This window comes from Oncorhynchus keta, chromosome 29, assembly GCF_023373465.1.
Source record: "Oncorhynchus keta strain PuntledgeMale-10-30-2019 chromosome 29, Oket_V2, whole genome shotgun sequence".
Lineage (NCBI taxonomy): Eukaryota > Metazoa > Chordata > Actinopteri > Salmoniformes > Salmonidae > Oncorhynchus > Oncorhynchus keta.
The window spans coordinates 52,676,851-52,700,186 of NC_068449.1; the positions used below are offsets into that span (position 1 = coordinate 52,676,851).

The 23,336-nt window shown below is 41.8% G+C and overlaps 1 protein-coding gene across 44 annotated transcripts in view; it reads left to right on the forward strand.

Moving 5' to 3' along the window:
- The first annotated feature begins 425 nt into the window (after positions 1-425).
- The window catches only part of LOC127913675 (mucin-5AC-like), a 32,559-nt gene continuing 9,648 nt past the window's right edge, over positions 426-23,336 (forward strand). For 43 of the 44 annotated variants that reach the window (XR_008086385.1, XR_008086400.1, XR_008086408.1 and 40 more), the window contains exons 1-9: positions 426-641; positions 2,389-2,640; positions 2,858-2,977; positions 3,077-3,130; positions 3,308-3,387; positions 3,574-3,667; positions 4,294-4,365; positions 15,418-15,633; positions 16,749-16,840. Coding sequence is in view for 1 of the 44 variants with exons in the window: in XM_052486785.1 (XP_052342745.1) it covers positions 596-641; positions 2,389-2,640; positions 2,858-2,977; positions 3,077-3,130; positions 3,308-3,387; positions 3,574-3,667; positions 4,294-4,365; positions 15,418-15,633; positions 16,749-16,801 (987 nt within the window). In the remaining 43 variants the exon portion in view is untranslated. The remainder of the gene's footprint in view (positions 642-2,388; positions 2,641-2,857; positions 2,978-3,076; positions 3,131-3,307; positions 3,388-3,573; positions 3,668-4,293; positions 4,366-15,417; positions 15,634-16,748; positions 16,841-23,336) is intronic. The other variant, XR_008086419.1, reaches the window with a different exon arrangement.

A 23,336-nucleotide genomic window follows, 5' to 3' on the forward strand; every position in this document is an offset into this window, starting at 1 on the left:
ACACACACACACACACACACACACACACACACCACACACACACCACAACACACAACACACACACACACACAACCACAACACACAACACACACACACAACACACACACACACACCACAACACACACCACACACACACCACAACACACACACACACACACACACACACACACACACACACACACACACACACACACACACACACACACACACACACACACACACACACACACACACACACACACAACACACACACACACACACACACACCACAACACAACACACACACACACACACACACACACACACACACACACACCACAACACACACACACCACAACACACACACACACATCAGGAATCAAATCCAGCGTCCACTTTTGTATAAAAATGTGTCATTTCCCCCAGTACTTTTTGAGCAACGCAATTTCTCTATTATACATCCTGTGGCGGTGAATGTTCTCTGTGGCTTCATGGCCCAGCATCCTGAGAGGGATGCACTAGACTGCACTGCATTTCCTCACTCTGTTAATGACACAGTCTACAGCAGGCTACTAGAGTGACAGGGAAAGAGAACTACACACAAGGGTTACTCAAAATGGACAAAATGCAGTTGACTTTTCCCTGTCTGACTGTCCTTTTGGGTAAGCTGCCTCTCTGCCTTTCTCTGTTTTTGTGACATTTCCAGTATGTTTACATTTGAGTCATTTAGCAGACGCTCTTATCCAGGGCGACTTACAGGAGACGTGTTGATGTGCCCTTGTGCAAGAGCACGTCACCCTGGTCGGCTCGGTGATTCGAACCAGCGACCTTTCGTTTACTCTCAAAGTTATTTTTTTTACCTTTAAAATAATAACAAAAATAGATTTCATTTTTTGGGGCCAAACACTCTTAACCACTAGATTACTTGATGAATTTTTATCTAGTATAATATTACTTTGATGTACTTTGCTTGTTTTTGTATAGTTAAGATCAAGTCTTTGATTATTTTGCACAGGTTATTGTACAAATACGAGATTGTTTTCTCAACTGGTTTTGTTTTCTCAACTGGTTTTGTTTTCTCAACTGGTTTTGTTTTCTCAACTGGTTTTGTTTTCTCAACTGGTTTTGTTTTCTCAACTGGTTTTTGTCAATTCAGTTTATCTGCCCAAAAAAGCTGCTGATGTAATCAATGCTCTATCTATGCAATGATTTCTTCTCTCTATTCTAGACAGTGTTGGGGAAGCTACTCTGATATTATAGTCTACCAAACTCCCAATTACTTTACATTGGAAGAAGATGAGCTACACTAAAGCTACCCCTACAAATCAAATCACATCAAATGTTATTTGTCACATACACATGGTTAGCAGATGTTAATGCGAGTGTAGCGAAATGCTTGTGCTTCTAGTTCCAACAATGCAGTGATAACCAACAAGTAATCTAACTAACAATTCCAAAACTACTGTCTTATACACAGTGTAAGGGGATAAAGAATATGTACATAAGGATATATGAATGAGTGATGGTACAGGGCAGCATATAGTAGATGGTATCGAGTACAGTATATACATATGAGATGAGTATGTAGACAAAGTAAACAAAGTGGCATAGTTAAAGTGGCTAGTGATACATGTATTACATAAGGATGCAGTCGATGATATAGAGTACAGTATATACGTATGCATATGAGATGAATAATGTAGGGTAAGTAACATTATATAAGGTAGCATTGTTTAAAGTGGCTAGTGATATATTTACATCATTTCCCATCAATTCCCATTATTAAAGTGGCTGGAGTTCTACGAGGAGCATGTGTGCACCTAAGTTGAAAAATGCAGGCGCACACAAATACATTTAGAAGCACAATGAAAGATATTTGAGATATTACATCCTTGATTTTTCTATTCCAGGTCTCACAGCAAAATAATTAGGTGCATATGCGAGTTAAAAGGTGGTGCTGTAGAGCCCTACCTCAAGGGAACTATAGTTTACTTAAACTTGTTGTGGATCGGTGTCCCGTCTACGGGACAGTTGCTGCTCAATATGCATAATGTGCCTACAACGTCGTTTTAACTTAAAAAAAAAAAAAGTTGTTCACTACATCGAAGCTACTTTGTGAAAATGATCATTTCTAAATTAAAAAAAGAAAAAGAAAGGAGATTTATTTCCTACTTCACCCATACTTAATTTTCTTATTGCAAAAACAAGTAGTGTGTAGTTCCAGTAGTTAGCTACACCACTACATGTCAACAAAGTAATGAACTACTGAAAACACTACCAAGATGTGAATTTAGTTAAACTACAGTACCACCAAGCTACAGCAAAATGTCATTAATAGGACCAGTTGAACTACATGTAGTTCACTACTCCCCAACACTGATTCTAAACCATACCCATGTCTTTTTCCAGGTCTCGTCCTGGCTTCTACCACCACAGCCCAGACACAGCCAGTCAATCCCACTGTAACCCAGCCCACCTCAGCCTCCAACCCAGCCAACAACACAGCCACTCCAGGACACACCACAGTTGTAGACAACAATAATTTAACATTATCCGCCATAACCCCAAACTTTACTGATCTCATTTTTGATAACGTCCCTATAACCAATTCCACCGGGAGGCCTAACCACACGGTAACCACACCACTGAAGACCAGTTCAGGTAGGTTGGAGTTGCTGCTTTCACTGTATGGTCAGTTTATGGTCAGTGGTCGATACTGGAGATGGAGTCTTGACCTCGTTGTCTTGGGTCTTGAGACCCCTCAAGACCAGTCGATACAGTCTCGGTCTCAAGGGGTCTAAGTCTTGGCTCCATCTCTGATCGATGCTAATTTCCTACCTGCTTTGGTGGAGGTAAAGTAACAGCCATTTTTCTCAAGATGCCTCTCCAGGACCGACATCCTGGCCCTCACCAATGGACGTCTCTACATCAAAGCTCCCAGCAGAGGCCAGGAGCACAACTGCTAGCACTTCTGCTACTAGCACCACCGAGAATAGAAGTGAGTTGATCTCACCAGAGTGAAGTGAATCCACTGTGAAGTGAATCCACTGTGAAGTGAATCCATCAGTACACAACTTATCTTCTCTTTAATCAAAAGGTTTGGCGGGAACTGCTCAACCAAAACCCTCTGCGAGAAAATCGCCCCACATTGGTAACATGATTGCATTTAAAAAATGTCTCAAACTTGCCCAACGGTGTGTGTTCTGACACCAAATCTGAATTGGTTATCATTTGTCAGACTAACCTACATTATAAATGACATGAACATTTAGGTCCAGAATGACTTATCTTGTTGCTCAACAATTGATTGTTTTCTGTTTCTTGATAGGGTTGATCATCTTTCTTGTGCTCATCATCGCTGCCTGTGTGCTTGGAGCAGCATGCTTCTTTACTAAGAAGACATCAAGGGTGAGTAAGGTATATGCTGTTTGTCCAGTTCAATTCTGTGATTTAATCCATTCTAACATTCTATGATATATCTTCAACTTCACTTTGTACAAACACCAAAACGCTAGCATTCAATGATTGTCTGTAGATGCCTGTCTGTTTTCTAGCCCGTTGAGGTGTGTGTGTTGTACCCTGCTGTGTTTCCAGAGGTACTCCGTAGATCTCCGAGACAGGCATGAGGATCTGCCTCTGAGTACTGCGGATCCCGATGCCGTGTTTGACAACTCCTCAACACAGAAGGGTGACAACAGAATTACATAGAATATGTATAGAATAAAACATGCAGTATTATACATCTGTATGGATGAGAATACACTACATTCATTTACATTACATTACATTTAAGTCATTTAGCAGACGCTCTTATCCAGAGCGACTTACAAATTGGTGCATACACCTTATGACATCCAGTGGAACAGCCACTTGCATCTAAATCTTTTTGGGGGGGAAGGGGGGTGAGAAGGATTACTTACCCTTACTTACCCTTTACCCTTACATTCATTTACACTCTCCTCAATAACGATAATTTACTACACATTAATAGGGAAACTTAGACATCACCAAAACACTTCTGTAAATGTTGATTTAGATTTGATTCATCCCATGCTAACAGTGAAATGCTTCCTTATGGGCCATTCCTAACAATGCAGAGAGAAAGAGAAACTGAACGACCCCAAAAATAATAATGAGCATCTAGCTAATGTACATTAACTTGTGGTCAAACTGATAATACGTGTTAGACTAGTAGTAACCATTTTTTTATTTAACCTTTATTTAACTAGGCAAGTCGGTTAACAACAAATTCTTGTTTACAATGCCGGCCTATAAACCATGGCTAACGCATGTTGTCTTTGATCACCACTCCAGGGATGGACACCTTTACCGTCGTGGATCTCAACAGCACCGAGGTCCTGGTTAAGGGAAGTGAGGGAGAAAGAGGTGAGCTTGATGAAGTAATGGACAAGTGCATGTACTGTCCTCTCGTAGGGTCACTTTGCTGGGTCTATGACAATGTGCCCCCAAAAGAGAAACAATTCTCTATTGAGAATTCTATATTTGTAGTGTTTATGAGTTGAGTTGTTGCACAGTGATCTGTCAGGTGTAACGTATTGTTTGGTTACTGGAATGGATTTTGTGTTCAGAGTGGATTTCCTCTTTTGCAACAGAGAAGAGAGAAGGAAGTCAATGTGTGCTGATAACTATACTGTACATTCATAGTTATCTACGTTTTAAAATGGCCAGAGTCACAGCTGAAATAATACATTTTTTCAACTTAATTTTAAAACTTCATGATGTCTTGTGTGGGAATAGTGAGAACTTCAAAGAAAAGAGAAACCCACACACTGCTCTCGCCGGCTCTTGCTCATATGACTGTTTTTAGTCAAGTTTGATTCAAAACAGTGAATTGAGCACTGTGTGAGGTTTAGAGTCCCTAAGAGCTTACATTTACAGTCACGACCGAAATCATTGGCACCCTTGATAATGATCAAAAGAGTGTAAAACTGTGTAAAATAAATAATGCAAATACTTTTTAATTGTTTTATTTAACCAGGTAGGCCAGTTGAGAACAAGTTCTCATTTACAACTGCGACCTGGCCAATGTATTAGTAATATAATGTTCCCATACAACTGCTCACAGAAAAATTATTTGTTGAACAAGTAATAAAACAAATTTTTAAAAATATCAATATGATCAGCACCCCTAAAGATTCTTATAAATAAAATCAAACAAAATTGAATCAGCAGTAACTTAGTATATATATTTTTTTATTCATCTCAGTTTAAAGGGGAACTCTGGTTTTGTTTTTTCTTTAGTCCAATGTTGATACAGTCCCAAAATGTTTAGCATGTTAAGCAGTCAAGTTTTGAAGATATTTGTCCTGTTACACACGTGTGTTTTCTTGCATATTACAACTCCCCCTGAAGCAAAGTGTCCCTGGCCACTTATTCATGGTGACAAAAAATTGCATCATTTAAAGAACTGTATTGTGGCCTTTCATGACTTCCTGTTTCACTGGGGTAAAAATTAGGTAATACACATGTAAAAATCCATTTGTCATCCATCACAATGGGGAAAAGGAAACTACTGGGCAACATTTACAAAGTTTAAAACCACTGGAACAGCGGTTAGCATGTCTGGTAGAAGACTCGAGTGTAACTTGTCCCCAATCACAGTGAGGAAGATGGTTAGACAAAGAAAAGACCAAGGGTCACCGTTGGAGAATTACCGAACTTGGTCGCATCCTGGGGTCACCACCTGGGTGTCTGTAGTGCCTCCAGCACTGAGATGCAGTGCCTTAGACCGCTGCGCCACCTGGGAGCCCGAAGTTACAGTACATCTTTACCAAAAACCTGATTGCTGCTACCAGGAGGCTGAAACTTGGCCGCAAGTGGATCTTCCAGCAAGAGAATGGACTCAAGAATACATCAAAATCCACAAAGAAATAAAACATTTGTGGTAGCCATCCCATCTCCGGACTTTCAATAATTTTGATACCCATTTTTTAAATTATTACTTGTTCAACTAAATATTTTTTCCGTGAGCAATTGTATTAATATAAAATAATATAATTTCCCCAAAATGTTGAACATACAATATACAGTGGGGCAAAACAGTATTTAGTCAGCCACCAATTGTGCAAGTTCTCCCACTTAAAAAAGATGAGAGCCCTCATCATAGGTACACTTCAACTATGACAGACAAAATGAGGAGAAAAAAAATCCAGAAAATCACATTGTAGGATTTTTTATGAATTTATTTGCAAATTATGTTGGAAAATAAGTATTTGGTCACCAACAAACAAGCAAAATTTCGGCTCTCACTGTCCTCCACTCGTTATCTGTATTAATGGCACCTGTTTGAACTTGTTATCAGTATAAAAGACACCTGTCCACAACCTCAAACAGTCACACTCCAAACTCTACTATGGCCAAGACCAAAGAGCTGTCAAAGGACACCAGAAACAAAATTGTAGACCTGCACCAGGCTGGGAAGACTGAATCTAAAATAGGTAGGCAGCTTGGTTTGAAGAAATCAACTGTGGGAGCAATTATTAGGAAATGGAAGACATACAAGACCACTGATAATCTCCCTCGATCTGGGGCTCCATGCAAGATCTCACCCCGTGGGGTCAAAATGATCACAAGAACGGTGAGCAAAAATCGCAGAACCACACGGTGGGACCTAGTGAACCAAAGTAACAAAGCCTACCATCAGAAACACACTGCGCCGCCAGGGACTCAAATCCTGCAGTGCCAGACGTGTCCCCCTGCTTAAGTTGGAGTTGGAAGTCCGTGTTGCCCAGCAACAGCCCCAAAACATCACTGCTCTAGAGGAGATATGCATTGAGGAATGGGTTAAAATAACAGCAACAGTGTGTGAAAACCTTGTGAAGACTTACAGAAAATGTTTGACCTCTGTCATTGCCAACAAAGGGTATATAACAAAGTATTGAGAAACTTTTGTTATTGACCAAATACTTATTTTCCACCATAATATGCAAATAAATTCATTTAAAAATCCTACAATGTGATTTTCTGGAGAAAAAAAATTGTATCCCACTGTATCTCAGTATTTATGTTATTTATACATTCTTTTTTTCATCTTTAGCAAGGGTGCGAATTTCGGTCATGACTATACATTGTTTAGATAAGAGCTTCCCCACTGGGCAGAACTGGTTGAATCAACATTGTTTCCAAGTAGAAAACTGATTGGATTTGAAAGAAGTCATCAATGTTAGGGATTTTTATATTTCTCCTTACTTTTTAACCTAAATCCAATGAGATGGTGACATTTTTTGTCACATTGAATTCACGTTAATTAACAACTCAACCAAATGCACTGTAAATCAAAACTAGATGTTGAACTGCCTAGTGGGTCAGCTCTCATTGTCCACTCCTTTGGGACACCATGGTCACCATCCATCCAACACATTTGATTTGTTAAATGTTTTCTCACACCCCAGGCTAACTCTGTCCGGTGTCAGATCATTCTTTGAATAACAGAGCCGCATGACTCATGGAGGTTGATATGCGAGAATAGACTATATGACACGTGTATGTCTGTGTATGTCTGTGTGTGACTTCAGTCTGATCTCAGTGTGATAACCTCCAGATAAGGGGGAGACTGACCTCTATGCAGCAGACCTGGGTTCAAACAGTATTCATTTTCTTGCCAAAACGTTAAGCGTTAAGCATTTGACCGAGCTTGCCTGCCAAATGGGAAGGGTTTACGCATTTGGGACTTTTACAAAATGTCAAATGATTAGCTTTTCAGTGCTTTCAATCTGTTGAATGTATTACAAGAGACACTAGAAAATGGAATGTCCTGTCTTGCTCCATTGAATGACAGCACCCAACGTACTCTGTGTAATGTCATCTTTGTGGTGAGGTGCCGTACCAACGTCCGCCACTGGATGGAAACAAAACCCTAGAGAATGAACAGGAGAGTCAAAGCACAGAGCGAGTTGTTCATTGGTCTCTGATGGATATGTAACTCCACCTTTAATATGTTATTGTGTTATAAGACATTACCTTTTATACTGTGGTCTATTGGTCTCAGTGCTTTAAACAGAGGACATTTCAAAATAGTGACAGGTTTTGTGTCAGAAAATCCCATAGATCTAATATGCTGCTCAGCTGGTTGTGGATGACCATATCCCCTTTTACCAGAGTGCTATCTTGTCAAACAAGTGTATTGTCCTCAACCCCATCTTATCTGCAAAGTAAACATGTTTAAATAGGGATGGCTTTACACAGACCTTTTTTTTTTAGTAAGAGCACGTGTGCACCTATGTTGAAAAATCTAGGCGAGCTCACGCAAGAACATTTAGGAGCACAATGAGAAATATTAAAGCTTGAATGATATTTTTTTTAAATATGTGCACTGTTGTTCCTAAATAACAAGTCCAGGTCGCACAGCAAAATATTTTGCCACATGTGAGAAAAATGGTGGCACTGTAGAACCCTACTAAAGAATCCTGGATGTCAGGCATCAGACACCTGTGTAATAAAACACACAGTGAAATAATGGAAACATCAACCGTTATAGTAAGAGAAGAGAACACCATGCAGCATTAGCTGTTTTAATTTATTCTCAATCTGTGATAGCCCTTCCTTTTGTCGTAACTTTTCATTTAGGTTGAAAGTGGTTGAATTCTTATTTCTCTCAGAGGTCTTCCCAGGCTTTGTGACTGTTGTGGACATGTCTGAGCCTGTCTTTCTCTCTTTGCTCTGGGTCACACTTTGTGGAAAGGGTCAGTTTTGATTGGCCCTTTAAAAAGTAACTACCTCGAGTAGTTTTTTTTCCCCCTCTCCTTTCTTTAAATCATCAACTCAAGACGTTGCACTGGCATCATGTGTTACTACTGTTTTGATACAGCTCAATAGCGACAGACGTCTGCTTCTTTTTGAAGTTCTCCCGGCCATGACCTTTCACCTTTACTTTTTTCTGTGCTCTTTCTAAAAGGGATACAAGTCAAACAAATGAAACCATGGCCTGGAGAGGTGTGAATTCCACTGTTGTGAAAGCATACTGCTGCCCCATGACTATAAAGTCAGTCTGTTAAAAATGATTGACAACTGTCACTAGAACTGGGTTTGAGATGGACACAATGGAAAGGATAGACAACTGTCACTAGGACTGGGTTTGAGATGGACGCAATGGAAAGGATAGACAACTGTCACTAGGACTGGGTTTGAGATGGACGCAATGGAAAGGATAGACTACTGTCACTAGGACTGGGTTTGAGATGGACACAATGGAAAGGATAGACAACTGTCACTAGGACTGGGTTTGAGATGGACGCAATGGAAAGGATAGACAACTGTCACTAGGACTGGGTTTGAGATGGACGCAATGGAAAGGATAGACAACTGTCACTAGGACTGGGTTTGAGATGGACACAATGGAAAGGATAGACAACTGTCACTAGGACTGGGTTTGAGATGGACACAATGGAAAGGATAGACAACTGTCACTAGGACTGGGTTTGAGATGGACACAATGGAAAGGATAGACAACTGTCACTAGGACTGGGTTTGAGATGGACACAATGGAAAGGATAGACAACTGTCACTAGGACTGGGTTTGAGATGGACACAATGGAAAGGATAGACAACTGTCACTAGGACTGGGTTTGAGATGGACACAATGGAACGGATAGACAACTGTCACTAGGACTGGGTTTGAGATGGACACAATGGAAAGGATAGACAATTGTCACTAGGACTGGGTTTGAGATGGACACAATGGAAAGGATAGACAACTGTCACTAGGACTGGGTTTGAGATGGACACAATGGAAAGGATAGACAACTGTCACTAGGACTGGGTTTGAGATGGACACAATGGAAAGGATAGACAACTGTCACTAGGACTGGGTTTGAGATGGACACAATGGAACGGATAGACAACTGTCACTAGGACTGGGTTTGAGATGGACACAATGGAAAGGATAGACAACTGTCACTAGGACTGGGTTTGAGATGGACACAATGGAAAGGATAGACAATTGTCACTAGGACTGGGTTTGAGATGGACACAATGGAAAGGGACTGTCACTAGGACTGGGTTTGAGATGGACACAATGGAAAGGATAGACTACTGTCACTAGGACTGGGTTTGAGATGGACACAATGGAAAGGATAGACAACTGTCACTAGGACTGGGTTTGAGATGGACACAATGGAAAGGATAGACAACTGTCACTAGGACTGGGTTTGAGATGGACACAATGGAAAGGATAGACAACTGTCACTAGGACTGGGTTTGAGATGGACACAATGGAAAGGATAGACAATTGTCACTAGGACTGGGTTTGAGATGGACACAATGGAAAGGATAGACAACTGTCACTAGGACTGGGTTTGAGATGGACACAATGGAAAGGATAGACAACTGTCACTAGGACTGGGTTTGAGATGGACACAATGGAAAGGATAGACAACTGTCACTAGGACTGGGTTTGAGATGGACACAATGGAAAGGATAGACTACTGTCACTAGGACTGGGTTTGAGATGGACACAATGGAAAGGATAGACAACTGTCACTAGGACTGGGTTTGAGATGGACACAATGGAAAGGATAGACAACTGTCACTAGGACTGGGTTTGAGATGGACACAATGGAACGGATAGACAACTGTCACTAGGACTGGGTTTGAGATGGACACAATGGAAAGGATAGACAACTGTCACTAGGACTGGGTTTGAGATGGACACAATGGAAAGGATAGACAACTGTCACTAGGACTGGGTTTGAGATGGACACAATGGAAAGGATAGACAACTGTCACTAGGACTGGGTTTGAGATGGACACAATGGAAAGGATAGACAACTGTCACTAGGACTGGGTTTGAGATGGACACAATGCAAAGGATAGACACCTGTCACTAGGACTGGGTTTGAGATGGACACAATGGAAAGGATAGACAACTGTCACTAGGACTGGGTTTGAGATGGACACAATGGAAAGGATAGACAACTGTCACTAGGACTGGGTTTGAGATGGACACAATGGAAAGGATAGACAACTGTCACTAGGACTGGGTTTGAGATGGACACAATGGAAAGGATAGACAACTGTCACTAGGACTGGGTTTGAGATGGACACAATGGAAAGGATAGACTACTGTCACTAGGACTGGGTTTGAGATGGACACAATGGAACGGATAGACAACTGTCACTAGGACTGGGTTTGAGATGGACACAATGGAAAGGATAGACAACTGTCACTAGGACTGGGTTTGAGATGGACACAATGGAAAGGATAGACAACTGTCACTAGGACTGGGTTTGAGATGGACACAATGGAAAGGATAGACAACTGTCACTAGGACTGGGTTTGAGATGGACACAATGGAAAGGATAGACAACTGTCACTAGGACTGGGTTTGAGATGGACACAATGGAAAGGATAGACAACTGTCACTAGGACTGGGTTTGAGATGGACACAATGGAAAGGATAGACAACTGTCACTAGGACTGGGTTTGAGATGGACACAATGGAAAGGATCTGATGTGTATGAAGCAGAGTAATGAGAACAGTTGAACTTCTTTTAGAATGAATTACACACGCACACACCAACACACAAAGACACACAGATACACAATTAGACATGGTCTCTATTTCTTAACCTCTCTATGGTCTTTACGGGTGTCAAGATCCTTGCAGTGCAGTCCGTCTCCTTTTTTGAAATATTTTGGTTGTTGTCGGTCCTTTATGTATTTGTTCCTTTTTATGGTTTTGCTTGACCAAAATGTCCTACATGTCCTGATCGATTTGGTCGACTTCCACTTTGTAGGATTGTTTTTCAATACCATGATGTAAGGGTTAGATTGCGTTACTATGTACTTGGTATGATGTTGTAAGAACCTCTTGTTTAGGGAGATATGTTCTCTGCAGAAAAAGGGTAAACTTTGCTATTCTTGTTTTCAAGAGTGCTCTGCTTGCGGAAGTACACACACACACACACACACACACACACACACACACACACACACACACTACTGGTCAAAAGTTTTAGAACACCTACTCATTCAAGGGTTTTTATTTTATTTGTACTATTTTCTACATTGTAGAATAATAGTGAAAACATCAACACTATGAAATAACACACAGGGAATCATGTAGTAATCAAAATATATTTGAGATTCTTCAAAGTAGCCGCCCTTTGCCTTGATGACAGCTTTGCACACTCTTGGCATTCTCTCAACCAGCTTTACCTGGAATGCTTTTCCAACAGTCTTGAAGGAGTTCCCACATAGGCCGAGCACTTGTTGGCTGCTTTTTCTTCACTCTGCGGTCCAACTCACCCCAAACGATCTCAATTGGGTTGCGGTCGGGTGACTGTGGAGGCCAGGTCATCTGATGCAGCACTCCGTCACTCTCCTTCTTGGTCAAATAGCCCTTACACAGCATGGAGGTGTGTTGGGTCATTGTCCTGTTGAAAAACAAATGATAATCTCACTAAGCGCAAACCAGATGGGATTGGCGTATTGCTGCAAATGCTGTGGTAGCCTTGTTGGTTAAGTGTGCCTTGAATAATATATAAATTACCGGCATTGTCACCAGCAAAGCACCCCCACACCATCACACCTCCTCTTCCATGCTTCATGGTGGGAACCACACATTCAGAGATCATCCGTTCACCTACTCTGCGTCTCACAAAGATACAGTTAGAACCAGAAATTGCACACGGACTCATCAGACCAAAGGACAGATTTCCACCGGTCTAATGACCATTGCTTGTGTTTCTTGGCCCAAGCAAATCTCTTCTTGTTATTGTCCTTTTAGTAGTTTTTTTATTTTATTTAGAAATTCGACCATGATGGCCTGATTCACTGTCTCCTCTGAATAGTTGATTTTGAGATGTGTCTGACTTTAACTCTGAGGAATTTTTTGGGCTGAAATTTCTGAGGCTGGTAACTCTAATGAACTTATCCTAACTCTGGGTCTTCCTTTCCTGTGGCGGTCCTCATGAGAGCCCGTTTCATCGTAGCGCTTGAAGGTTTTTGCGACTGCACTTGTAGAAACTTTCAAAGTTCTTGACATTTTCCGCATTGACTGACCTTAATGTCTTAAAAAAATGATGGACTGTCGTTTCTCTTTGCTTGTTTGAGCTGTTCTTGTCATAACATGGACTTGGTCTTTAACCAAATAGGGCTGTCTTCTCTATACCACCCCTACCTTGTCACAACACAACTGATTGGCTCAAATGCATTAAGGAAAGAAATTTGACAAATAAACTTCTAAGGCACACCTGTTAATTGAAATGCATTCCAGGTGACTACCTCATGAAGCTGGTTAAGAGAATGCTAAGAGTCTGCAAAGCTGTCATCAAGGCAAAGGGCTACTTTGAAGAATCTCGAATATATAAACAAATATATATAAATAATAAACAAATCAAAACATATATAACACCTTTTTTGGTTACTACATGATTCCATGTGTTATTTCAGTTTCGATGTCGCCACTATTCTACAATGTAGAAAATAGTAAAAAATAAAGAAAAACCCTTGATTGAGTGGGTGTGTCCAAACTTTTGACTGGTACTGTATATATGTGTAACCATATTTGACAAACTATGAAAAACCCTAACATTATCATTAATTCTTGCTAGCATGCAGAGCAATACCTTGGCCTCTAATTAGTCAGGCACTCTCAACTTGTACCTCTGCCTGTCACTCTCTCATTCTTAGCTTTGGCTCCAGCTGTGAGGGATGACTTGAAACGACCTTAATCTCTACCAACTGCTCCGGCGACCGACCTTGACACTTTATTTTCTCAATTATGGAGTCTGGTCCCAGAGACTGATTTTTAGCTCTCATCAAGGCTAATTACAGATCTCACTCTCCATTCCCACATTCCTTTGGACAGTATATTAGCGTGTCAGGGGCCTGGAAGAAACTGAACTAATGACGGGGATTAGCTTTAGCAACCAGCCACTGAGTGCATTTTCAGGACATTTTCAGGGGTAAAAATGTATTCCCGTTCAAAATCCTATTTTCCTAACCTTAACCCCAGTCCCAAAACCTAACCCTTAAGCCAAAAATAGGATTTGAACAAATTCAGGACATGAAAAGGACATTGTGGTCCTGATATGGTAGGAAAACATGTACACACACAGTAGCCAGAGGTGTCACACCCGCTCCCCCTCCCCCTCTCTGGCGCTCGAGGGTGCCAAGCTGCCCATCATTACGCACGCCTGTCACCATCGTTACGGGCATCAGCGCTTCATTGGACTCACCTGGACGCCATCACTTTATTGATTGCCTCCTATCTATATATTCAATCAAATCCAATCAAATGTATTTATAAAGCCCTTCTTACATCAGCTGATGTCACAAAGTGCTGTACAGAAACCCAGCCTAAAACCCCAAACAGCAAGCAAGGTGTAGAAGCACGGTGGCTAGGAACAACTCCCTAGAAAGGCCAGAACCTAGGAAGAAACCTAGAGGAACCAGACCATGAGGGGTGGCCAGTCCTCTTTTGGCTGTGCCGGGTGGAGATTTTAACAGAACATGGCCAAGATTTTCAAATGTTCATCGATGACCAGCAGGGTCAAATGATAACAATCACGGTGGTTGTCGAGGGTGCAACAGGTCAGCTGGAGTAAATGTCCTCAGGAGTAAATGTCAGTTGGCTTTTCATAGCCGATCATTCAGAGTATCTCTATCACTCCTGCTGTCTCTAGAGAGTTGAAAACAGCAGGTCTGGGACAGGTAGAACGTCCGGTGAACACGTCAGGGATCCATAGCCACCGTTTGATCCCTGTGTCAGCAATAACGTTATGTTTCCCTTGTCCAGACGCTGTCCGTGTTTCATGTCTGTTATCTATTAAATATTCACTCACTGTACTTGCTTCTGGTCTCCCAGTGTCTGTCCTCACAAGAGGTAGCAATGGTGCTTAACAAATAGTGGTTTACAGATCTGAATAATGCTGCAGATATGTCCAGAACAGCAGTGGTGTTACCCTCCCCCTCCCCAGCCTCCCCAGCCTCCCCAGCCTCCCCAGCCTCCCCCCCTCCCCAGCCTCGTAGCACCCCTGTCCCCACCATCCCCCTCAGCCCCCCTAATAACGAGGCGGCCATACTTTCCCACAGCTCTTAACCAGCTGTGTGGTGCTGCTCTCCCAGCAAGGCCTGGTCAGTAATCAGGACCTCATTAGGCGACCAACCAGAGGCCTGGGCCTGGATCAGCTGGTTCAGTAGAGGAGAAATCCCCCAACAGTCAAAGTGAGCAGAAACTTTCTTGTAGGAACAGAAAGAGAAACACTGCCGGCCAGGAGACTCAGAGGAAATGCTATCATTATAGTAATGCTTAGGGGTAATGACAAAGCACAGTCTTTCAGAGCAAGGTAAATATGCCTTTCTTAGCCGGAATTTGGGTGAACATGTGTTAAATACAGGTTTATGCATTAATGGGTGTGTTGAAATGTGCTGTGGCAAGCTCTTCAGAGATATTAAACTCTGTACTCTCTCTGCAGCAGATAGTGAAAAAATCTCTGACTACCCACCTCCTGCCAGCCCTGTGGACGAACCTGATGATGGGGCCCCTGGAGATGTGGCCCCTGAGGCCCCAGCGGGGGAGACTGATGACGAGAACACAGTCTCCAATAAGACCTCAATGGAGTCAGTGGAGGCCAACAACAACAACAACAACACCATCATCACCGCCAGGGTCGCTTCAACAACTCCAAGAGGTTGGTATAGTTCAATATCTGCTACAACCTCTGTGTGTATGTGTGTCTTTCTGACGGCTTGGGGTAAAGAAGACACATTTCCGTTGAACATTTGTATACATCTTCTTCTAACGTCATGGTATCTATGTCTATTGATGCCGTTAATTGAAAACTGTTCCTTGCTGTTTAAAAAAACTGGCCAAAAACAAATCGCACCTCTTTTCGCTTCTTTGCGTCATTTGAAAACACAACGAGACAGATTGGTTTATCCACTTCCTCTTTCTCTGTAATTGACTCAGGGATACAATGTTGAACAGAAGTGTTCTACTATGCCTTGAACATGCCTCTCCTGGGGAGAATGTAATTAACACAGCATGGTGATAGCACCACAACTCCCAGACTATGTCCATATCTCAGCGTGGAGGATTCTTCTATAATTGGGTGGTGAAGACTGAACCAACAACTCAACACAACAGTTAGTTCAAGCTGTCGTTTTCTAAAGCAACATTCAGTTGGGCTCTAATAGCAGTGGCGTTTCTCACAGCAGTGGAACATAAATGAACGCTGGGGACACTTGAGTCAGTTTTCAATGTCTGGTCAAAACCGATGGAAAGCATTACTATCTGGTCAAGCCATGGCAAGTGAAAGGCAGTGGTTAGCAGCAGATGTGTGTGTTTGACCCTTCCCCTTTACTAAGACATGTCGCAGAGCTCAAACCAAGAGAGAACACCAGTTGTCCTTTCAGCCGTTCAGCGGTCCAAAAATGCATGAAACATTTGTAAACTGTGGCTGTAGGATTCCATTTTTTAGTCCCACTACTGTCAGATGGTTCCACAGTATATGATTCAGAACACATGTTCTACCATCGCATCAGTATTGAATGTTCTACTTTGGCAGGGAACCTGACTGTAGGTCTGCTGCCATTACTCAAGCATCCTTCAGTAACCATTAGCAGGTGAAATGTAGCCATAGATCTATGGTTAAAACTCCCCACGGTCATCACTTCATCTATGCCCTGTCTCCTCATTATTATTTTTCTCTCTCACACACTTCTTCTCTCTCACACACTTTCTTCTCTCTCTCACACACTTCTTCTCTCTCACACACTTTCTTCTCTCTCTCACACACTTTCTCAGGACGGGCAATGACCAGCAGCTTCTCTGAGGTTCCTCTGGACAACCCGGCCTAAAAGAGATCCTCCTTTATCTGCAGCCCCTTTACAACCACGGTAAGCCCCCATCGAACCCCCAACCTCCCCCCTGCAGCTGCTGAACTACTTCCCCAGCTCAGGTGTTAGTAAACGGATCAGCCCCCCCCACCCCCCCCTACCAGCCAGGTCAGCAGGCCGCAAACGACTTCTGCTGGAAGTGCCAGATATGTTACTGAACCGGTCTCCCTGAATTAACATTGCAGTATAAATAGGACGTCATCACCACCAATCTACTGGTACCGCTGGCCGTTATCTATCAGTCTGCATTAGATTATGGGTTCCCATCTTCCTAAGTCTTCTTGACGTGGCTAATCCACATTGATATATATATATATATTCCTTGAAGGAATGTTTGTGGTTGTTGATGCCTCTGGACTCAACTCTCCATTGGGTTGGAGAGTTGCAGATATAAGATATTGCAGCATATATCAAAGTTGAATTTTTGGTGTAGGGAGGATTTATATAGGCTCCAGGTTGAGTGAGAGGGACACATGTAGGCGTATTTGTTATACCTCTGCAATTTTATAACTTATTTATTGGACAGAGGTCGTTTAGCCTCTACAAGAACAAGTCATGCAGTTAGAAGGAAACGACCACAACTTGCACATCAAATCTTTCACAATCTAACAAACAGCTCCCAACCCTCTTCAAGATCTCCTTGCCCACTTGCCACTAAACAATGCATTTCCGATTTCCACTCATCCTCTCTCATACAGTTGTTCTGCTCATAACTCTGCCTCTTATCTCATTTCGATCAGGCAATCCAGGGAGATTCCTCAGACAGACCCCAGCAGCTTGGGTCCTCTCAGCCAGTCAGCTAGCCAGTCAGTCAGACAGGAAGTTGTAATTATAGCCCCCTGCACCTGTGTCTCTTCTCTCTGAAGCCTGCCGCCACAGGGCCTGGACCCGGAAGACCTGAGAAATCCACCGCTCTTAGCAGCCGATGATAGGCCCAGATCTTAGGCCCGCTGCCGAGACGCAACTTGTTAACAGTCACAGGTCGCGTCGAATTTCACAAAAAAGCAGACCCCCATAAATCTCTGTTATGTCACGTCCATCAGGGGTTGTCAGTCCTTCACTTTTTCTCACCTCTCTCTTCCTCCCCTCTTTCTCTATCGCTCAGTCAGTAGTTTTGCTTGGCCTGGTTTTTTGGGTGACCCTTAAGATGACGTGTAGTGTTGACATTTCCTCATACAGTATAGTAGAATCACATAATGTAGAAAGATGTCTAGTGACCATCCCTCATAAAATTACATTTACAGCAGAATGAATTAAGTCTCATAAAACTACATTTACAGCAGAATGAATTAGGTCTCATAAAACTACATTTACAGCAGAATGAATTAGGTCTCATAAAACTACATTTACAGCATTTATAGCAGAATTAATTAGGTCTCATAAAACTAAATTTACAGTAGAATGAATTAGGTCTCATAAAACTAAATTTACAGCAGAATGAATTAAGTCTCATAAAACTACATTTATAGCAGAATGAATTAGGTCTCATAAAACTACATTTACAGCAGAATGAATTAGGTCTCATAAAACTACATTTACAGCAGAATGAATTAGGTCTCATAACTAAATTTACAGTAGAATTAATTAGGTCTCATAAAACTAAATTTACAGCAGAATGAATTAAGTCTCATAAAACTACATTTATAGCAGAATGAATTAGGTCTCATAAAAACTACATTTACAGCAGAATGAATTGTCTCATAAAACTACATTTATAGCAGAATGAATTAGGTCTCATAAAACTACATTTACAGCAGAATGAATTAAGTCTCATAAAACTACATTTACAGCAGAATGAATTAGGTCTCATAAAACTACATTTACAGCAGAATGAATTAGGTCTCATAAAACTACATTTATAGCAGAATTAATTAGGTCTCATAAAACTAAATTTATAGCAGAATGAATTAGGTCTCATAAAACTACATTTACAGTAGAATGAATTAGGTCTCATAAAACTACATTTACAGTAGAATGAATTAGGTCTCATAAAACTACATTTACAGTAGAATGAATTAAGTCTCATAAAACTACATTTACAGCAGAATGAATTAGGTCTCATAAAACTACATTTACAGCAGAATGAATTAAGTCTCATAAAACTACATTTACAGCAGAATGAATTAGATCTCATAAAACTACATTTACAGCAGAATGAATTTGGTCATGTAGGAGAGTGCAATTAGAAGAGAAGGCTACTGCCTAGCACCACTGACAAACCTGTCCCTTTTGGGTATTTAGGAAAGGCTGGATAAGAAGCGTGGGGATTTGTAACGCAGCCCGTTGCTCCATCCCGGTGGGAAGAATAATCAGGGTCTCCCCTTTTTCTCCCTCTCTCTTCCTTTATTTCTTCTTTCTCTCGCTCTCCCCTCTCCAGGATGGTTTGAGCAGGAATGAGGGTCAGTAGGGGGAGAATAGAGGCAGTGGACTAATGGATACATTTTTTATGAGCATTTTTATGTTTTTGCAGGCATGCATGTGTACACTATGCATGTACACAAATATGCAGTGTAACCATAGTCATTCTTAAAGACTACTGACATGTCTCCAATCTCAGTCTTTAAGGTAGGAGAAAACGTGAGAGAAAGTCTTGCTAGCTTCAAGTAAGGTGGCTATGCTGTGGCTGTGTATATAATTACAATCATTGCCTTCAGGCTGCCATAATTAGTTCATTAGAGGATTGGATAATTGGTCCAGACAGAGCCACTCTCTGAAGAAATGACTACATTGGTTCAGAGTATTTTACAGTACACAAGGCCCCATGCACCTCATCGTCCCGGGATCCATTTCATGTCATTTATTTACATACGTATTTAACAGAATCGTTGGAGACAGAGTTGACCATGTAGATGGAGAAGAACTAACCGTAGATAATATATGATGACGTTAATAATCCCACATATGTAATGTAGCAAAATACAGCTGTTAAAATAACATGTTTTATGCTAGTTTCTATTTACCTATGTCACAGTTGTATATTATCACATATACACACCGTTTAACATTTTAGTTCCTGGAGATTCTGGTACGTAATTGCTCCTATACCATTGCCTTCCAGAACTTTCGTTTGACTTACACAAACAGTGAGAGCTGAGTCTACCAGGGCTACCTTCTAGCAGCAGGTCATTGATATGGTTTAGAGTTTCACACTGGGGGAGTGGTATTGGATCACGGCAACTAAAGCGACATGATTTATATTTCGGCAATGGAAAGCAAGTATGCCCACTGATAGGCTTGGTAGTTACACTCATAAAAAAAGGTTTCCAAATGGGTTATTTGGCTGTACCCATAGGAGAACCCTTTTTGGTTCCAGGTAGAACTCATTGTGTTTTCAGGTAGAACCGTTTTGAGTTCCATGTAAAACCCTTTGTGGAAACATTCTACATGGAACACAAAAGGGTTCTTCAAAGGGTTCTCCTATGTCACGTGTCAAACTCATTCCACGGAGGGCTGAGGATTTTCGCTCCTCCTTTGTACTTAATTGATGAATTAATGTCAACCTGGTTGTCTAGGTCTTAATTGAAAGGAAAAAACAGCAGACACTAGGCCCTCCATGGAATGAGTTTGACACCCCTGTCCTATATGGGGACAGCCAAAGAACCCTTTTAGGTTCTAGATAGCACCTTTTTTCTAAGAGTGCAGCCTATTATTCTCACTGAATTGTAGTTATTAACTCTATATTCTCAATACAGTGGAAAAGACTGGATGATACAGCTGCTTCAGTTGTGGATTTCACATTTAGCACGAGGAGAAAATGCCCTTCTTGGAAGGCAAGCTGGGCCTTGCTCATAAACAATAACAAAAGCGGTCTATTTTGTGCTTTACATACATAGAAAACAGAATGAATCGACCTTGAAGGAGACATAAAGAGAAAAGCAAGAAACAACCAGTCCTTTCTTCCTTCCACCTGGTTTAGGTAGTGATGAGCAAGCTGGAAAGCCTGAACTTGAAAGGTCTCTTGTCTCCCCCATCCAGGGGAGATAATGGACATGACCTGACAGCTCATGAAACAGCATAATTAGCTGGTTAGGCCGGCTGTGTTATTTTCTAATCGGGTTTGCTTTCATGCCGTCAGCTCACAGGGGTTATCTTAAATTTGACTGGAATAGACCTTCGGTCCAGAGAGCAAGTGGAGAAAATGTGGACAAGCCTAGCTAGTAATTAGTGTGGCCTGTTTTATTGTTCGAGAGGGGATTTTGTTCGATGTGATTGGACACACAGGTTCAAAGACAGGGCAAGGCTGTGTAAGACTCAGAGGTCAAGGGTCAGATTATATCTCATGTGCTGATGAACAGGTCTAACTTTGCTTAGATATATTTGTCATTCATCGGCTCCAAAATAAATATTTTTCTTGTTTATGTAGTGGCAATGCTGTCCCCAGTAATAAAAAAGAAACCAGACCTCCATTTTGGGGTTTGAGACCACCGTTTTGGACGTCCCAATGGCTCTATGGCAGTGTGAGAGGGGGCCTGGTCTCAGTAATAACAGTGGCTGGGTGCTGCTGGGTGGCGTTTCCTGCATGTGTGTTTTGATGTGGTGATGGAGATGACAGGGCTCTGTCATGTCACCTGACTGGCTTGATGTTTTATCACAGGGAGGGACTAGTGGAAAGGCAGGCTGGAAAGGTCCCTTACACACACACACACACACACACACACACACACACACACACACACTGGACAGAAACATCTGGTGTCAGCTAATCCCAAATCTGCCTCGTGTCCTGCACAACACAACAATGTTAGCCCACTAAGCTAAAGGCCTAAGCATTCGCATGGGGAGCTAACACAAGTCTTCAGGCCTCAGACAAGCTTGATTCCCCAAACCATGACATAAGCAGTGTACTCTCTGCCCTGGCTCACCAACTGAGTTAGACATTGTGCAGGGCTCCACACTGAGAATCATTCAACAATAGACCAGCTCAGGCTGTGTAGTATGACAACAGCTGCATGTATCTACAGACTGATATTTCTAATGTTATATCAGATTAGATTAGTATTAGGTCGTATTGTGTGGCTCACATAGCACGAGTAGTCCTCTACCCTGACAATGATCTAGTTATTACAGTATATAGCCATGAAATGAAACACTTATTGTGTTTGAATGAGATTAAAACACACACACGTTTGTGTTAGTGGTTGACTGCTGCCTGTGACCGAAGTTTGAAGGTGGAGAGCGTGGAGTCAGGTTTCAGTGTTGATGGTACTTAACTGTCTGAGGGTCCCAAAAGCCCTATGACAAAATGGCGTCTCTGGCGTCTAGTTTTTAATGTGATACATCCAAAGGCTGTATATAAAAGTAACTGTTAGCTAATGTTCTGTCAAAACACATTTCTTTGATCATGAAATGCATGCATCTGGTTTGACATGCATTCCTGACTTGATGTCAACTTGTAATCCCTAAATTCCATTACTGACTGAAATACCACATAATGAGCATCTTCATAGCCATTGTTTATCACACAACACTGTCAAATGACACCCCACATCTCATTTTGTAAAGCCATTACCCTCAACATTTCGTACACCCCTTCTTTAATCCCTTGTGCCCTACTTATTTAAACCAGCGCAACACAGAAGGTCTTGAATTGCCTCCCTGTCTCCGTGGTTATACTCAGCCAGTTGTGTTGAGAGATGCAGAGTAAAGGTTCCCTTTGATGCTCAGATAATGAGTTAAAGGCCTTCAGACACGCCCTATGCTGGCTGGGCTCCGCAAACACTCTCTCACACACACACACACACACACACACACACACACACACACACACACACACACACACACACACACACACACACACACACACACACACACACACACACACACACACACTGGCCTGGGTCCCCTCCTACGTTGAAGTCACTGGAGGCTGCTGAGGGGAGGACGACTCAAAGTAATGGCTGGAATGAAGTCATTTAAATGGTATAAACCACATGGAAACCACGTGTTCGGTACCATTCCATTGACTCCATTCCAGCCATTATTTTTGTGCCGTCCTCCCCTCAGCAGCCTCCAGTGCTTGACGTTGCTGTGCTGCATCCATCACAGATTGTTGATTTCTCTGTAAGTCCTCACACCTTGTTTGTTTGCCTCTATTTGTAGTGCTGATCCAGGCCGGATTGTAACAGTGGATCTATTGACATATACAGGACCAGACACACCTACTCATTCAATGATTTTTCTTTATTTTTGCTATTGTCTACATTGTAGAATAATAGTGAAGACATCAAAACTATGAAATAACACATATTGAATCATGTAGTAACCAGAAAAGTGTTCAACAAATCAAAATGTATTTTATATTTGAGATTCTTCAAAGTAGCCACCCTTTGCCTTGATGACAGCTTTGCACACTCTTGGCATTCTCTCAACCACCTCCATGAGGTAGTGACCTGGAATGCATTTCAATTAACAGGTGTGCCTTGTTAATTTGTGGAATTTCTTCTTAATGCCTTTGAGTCAATTAGTTGTGTTGTGACAAGGTAGGGGTGGTATACAG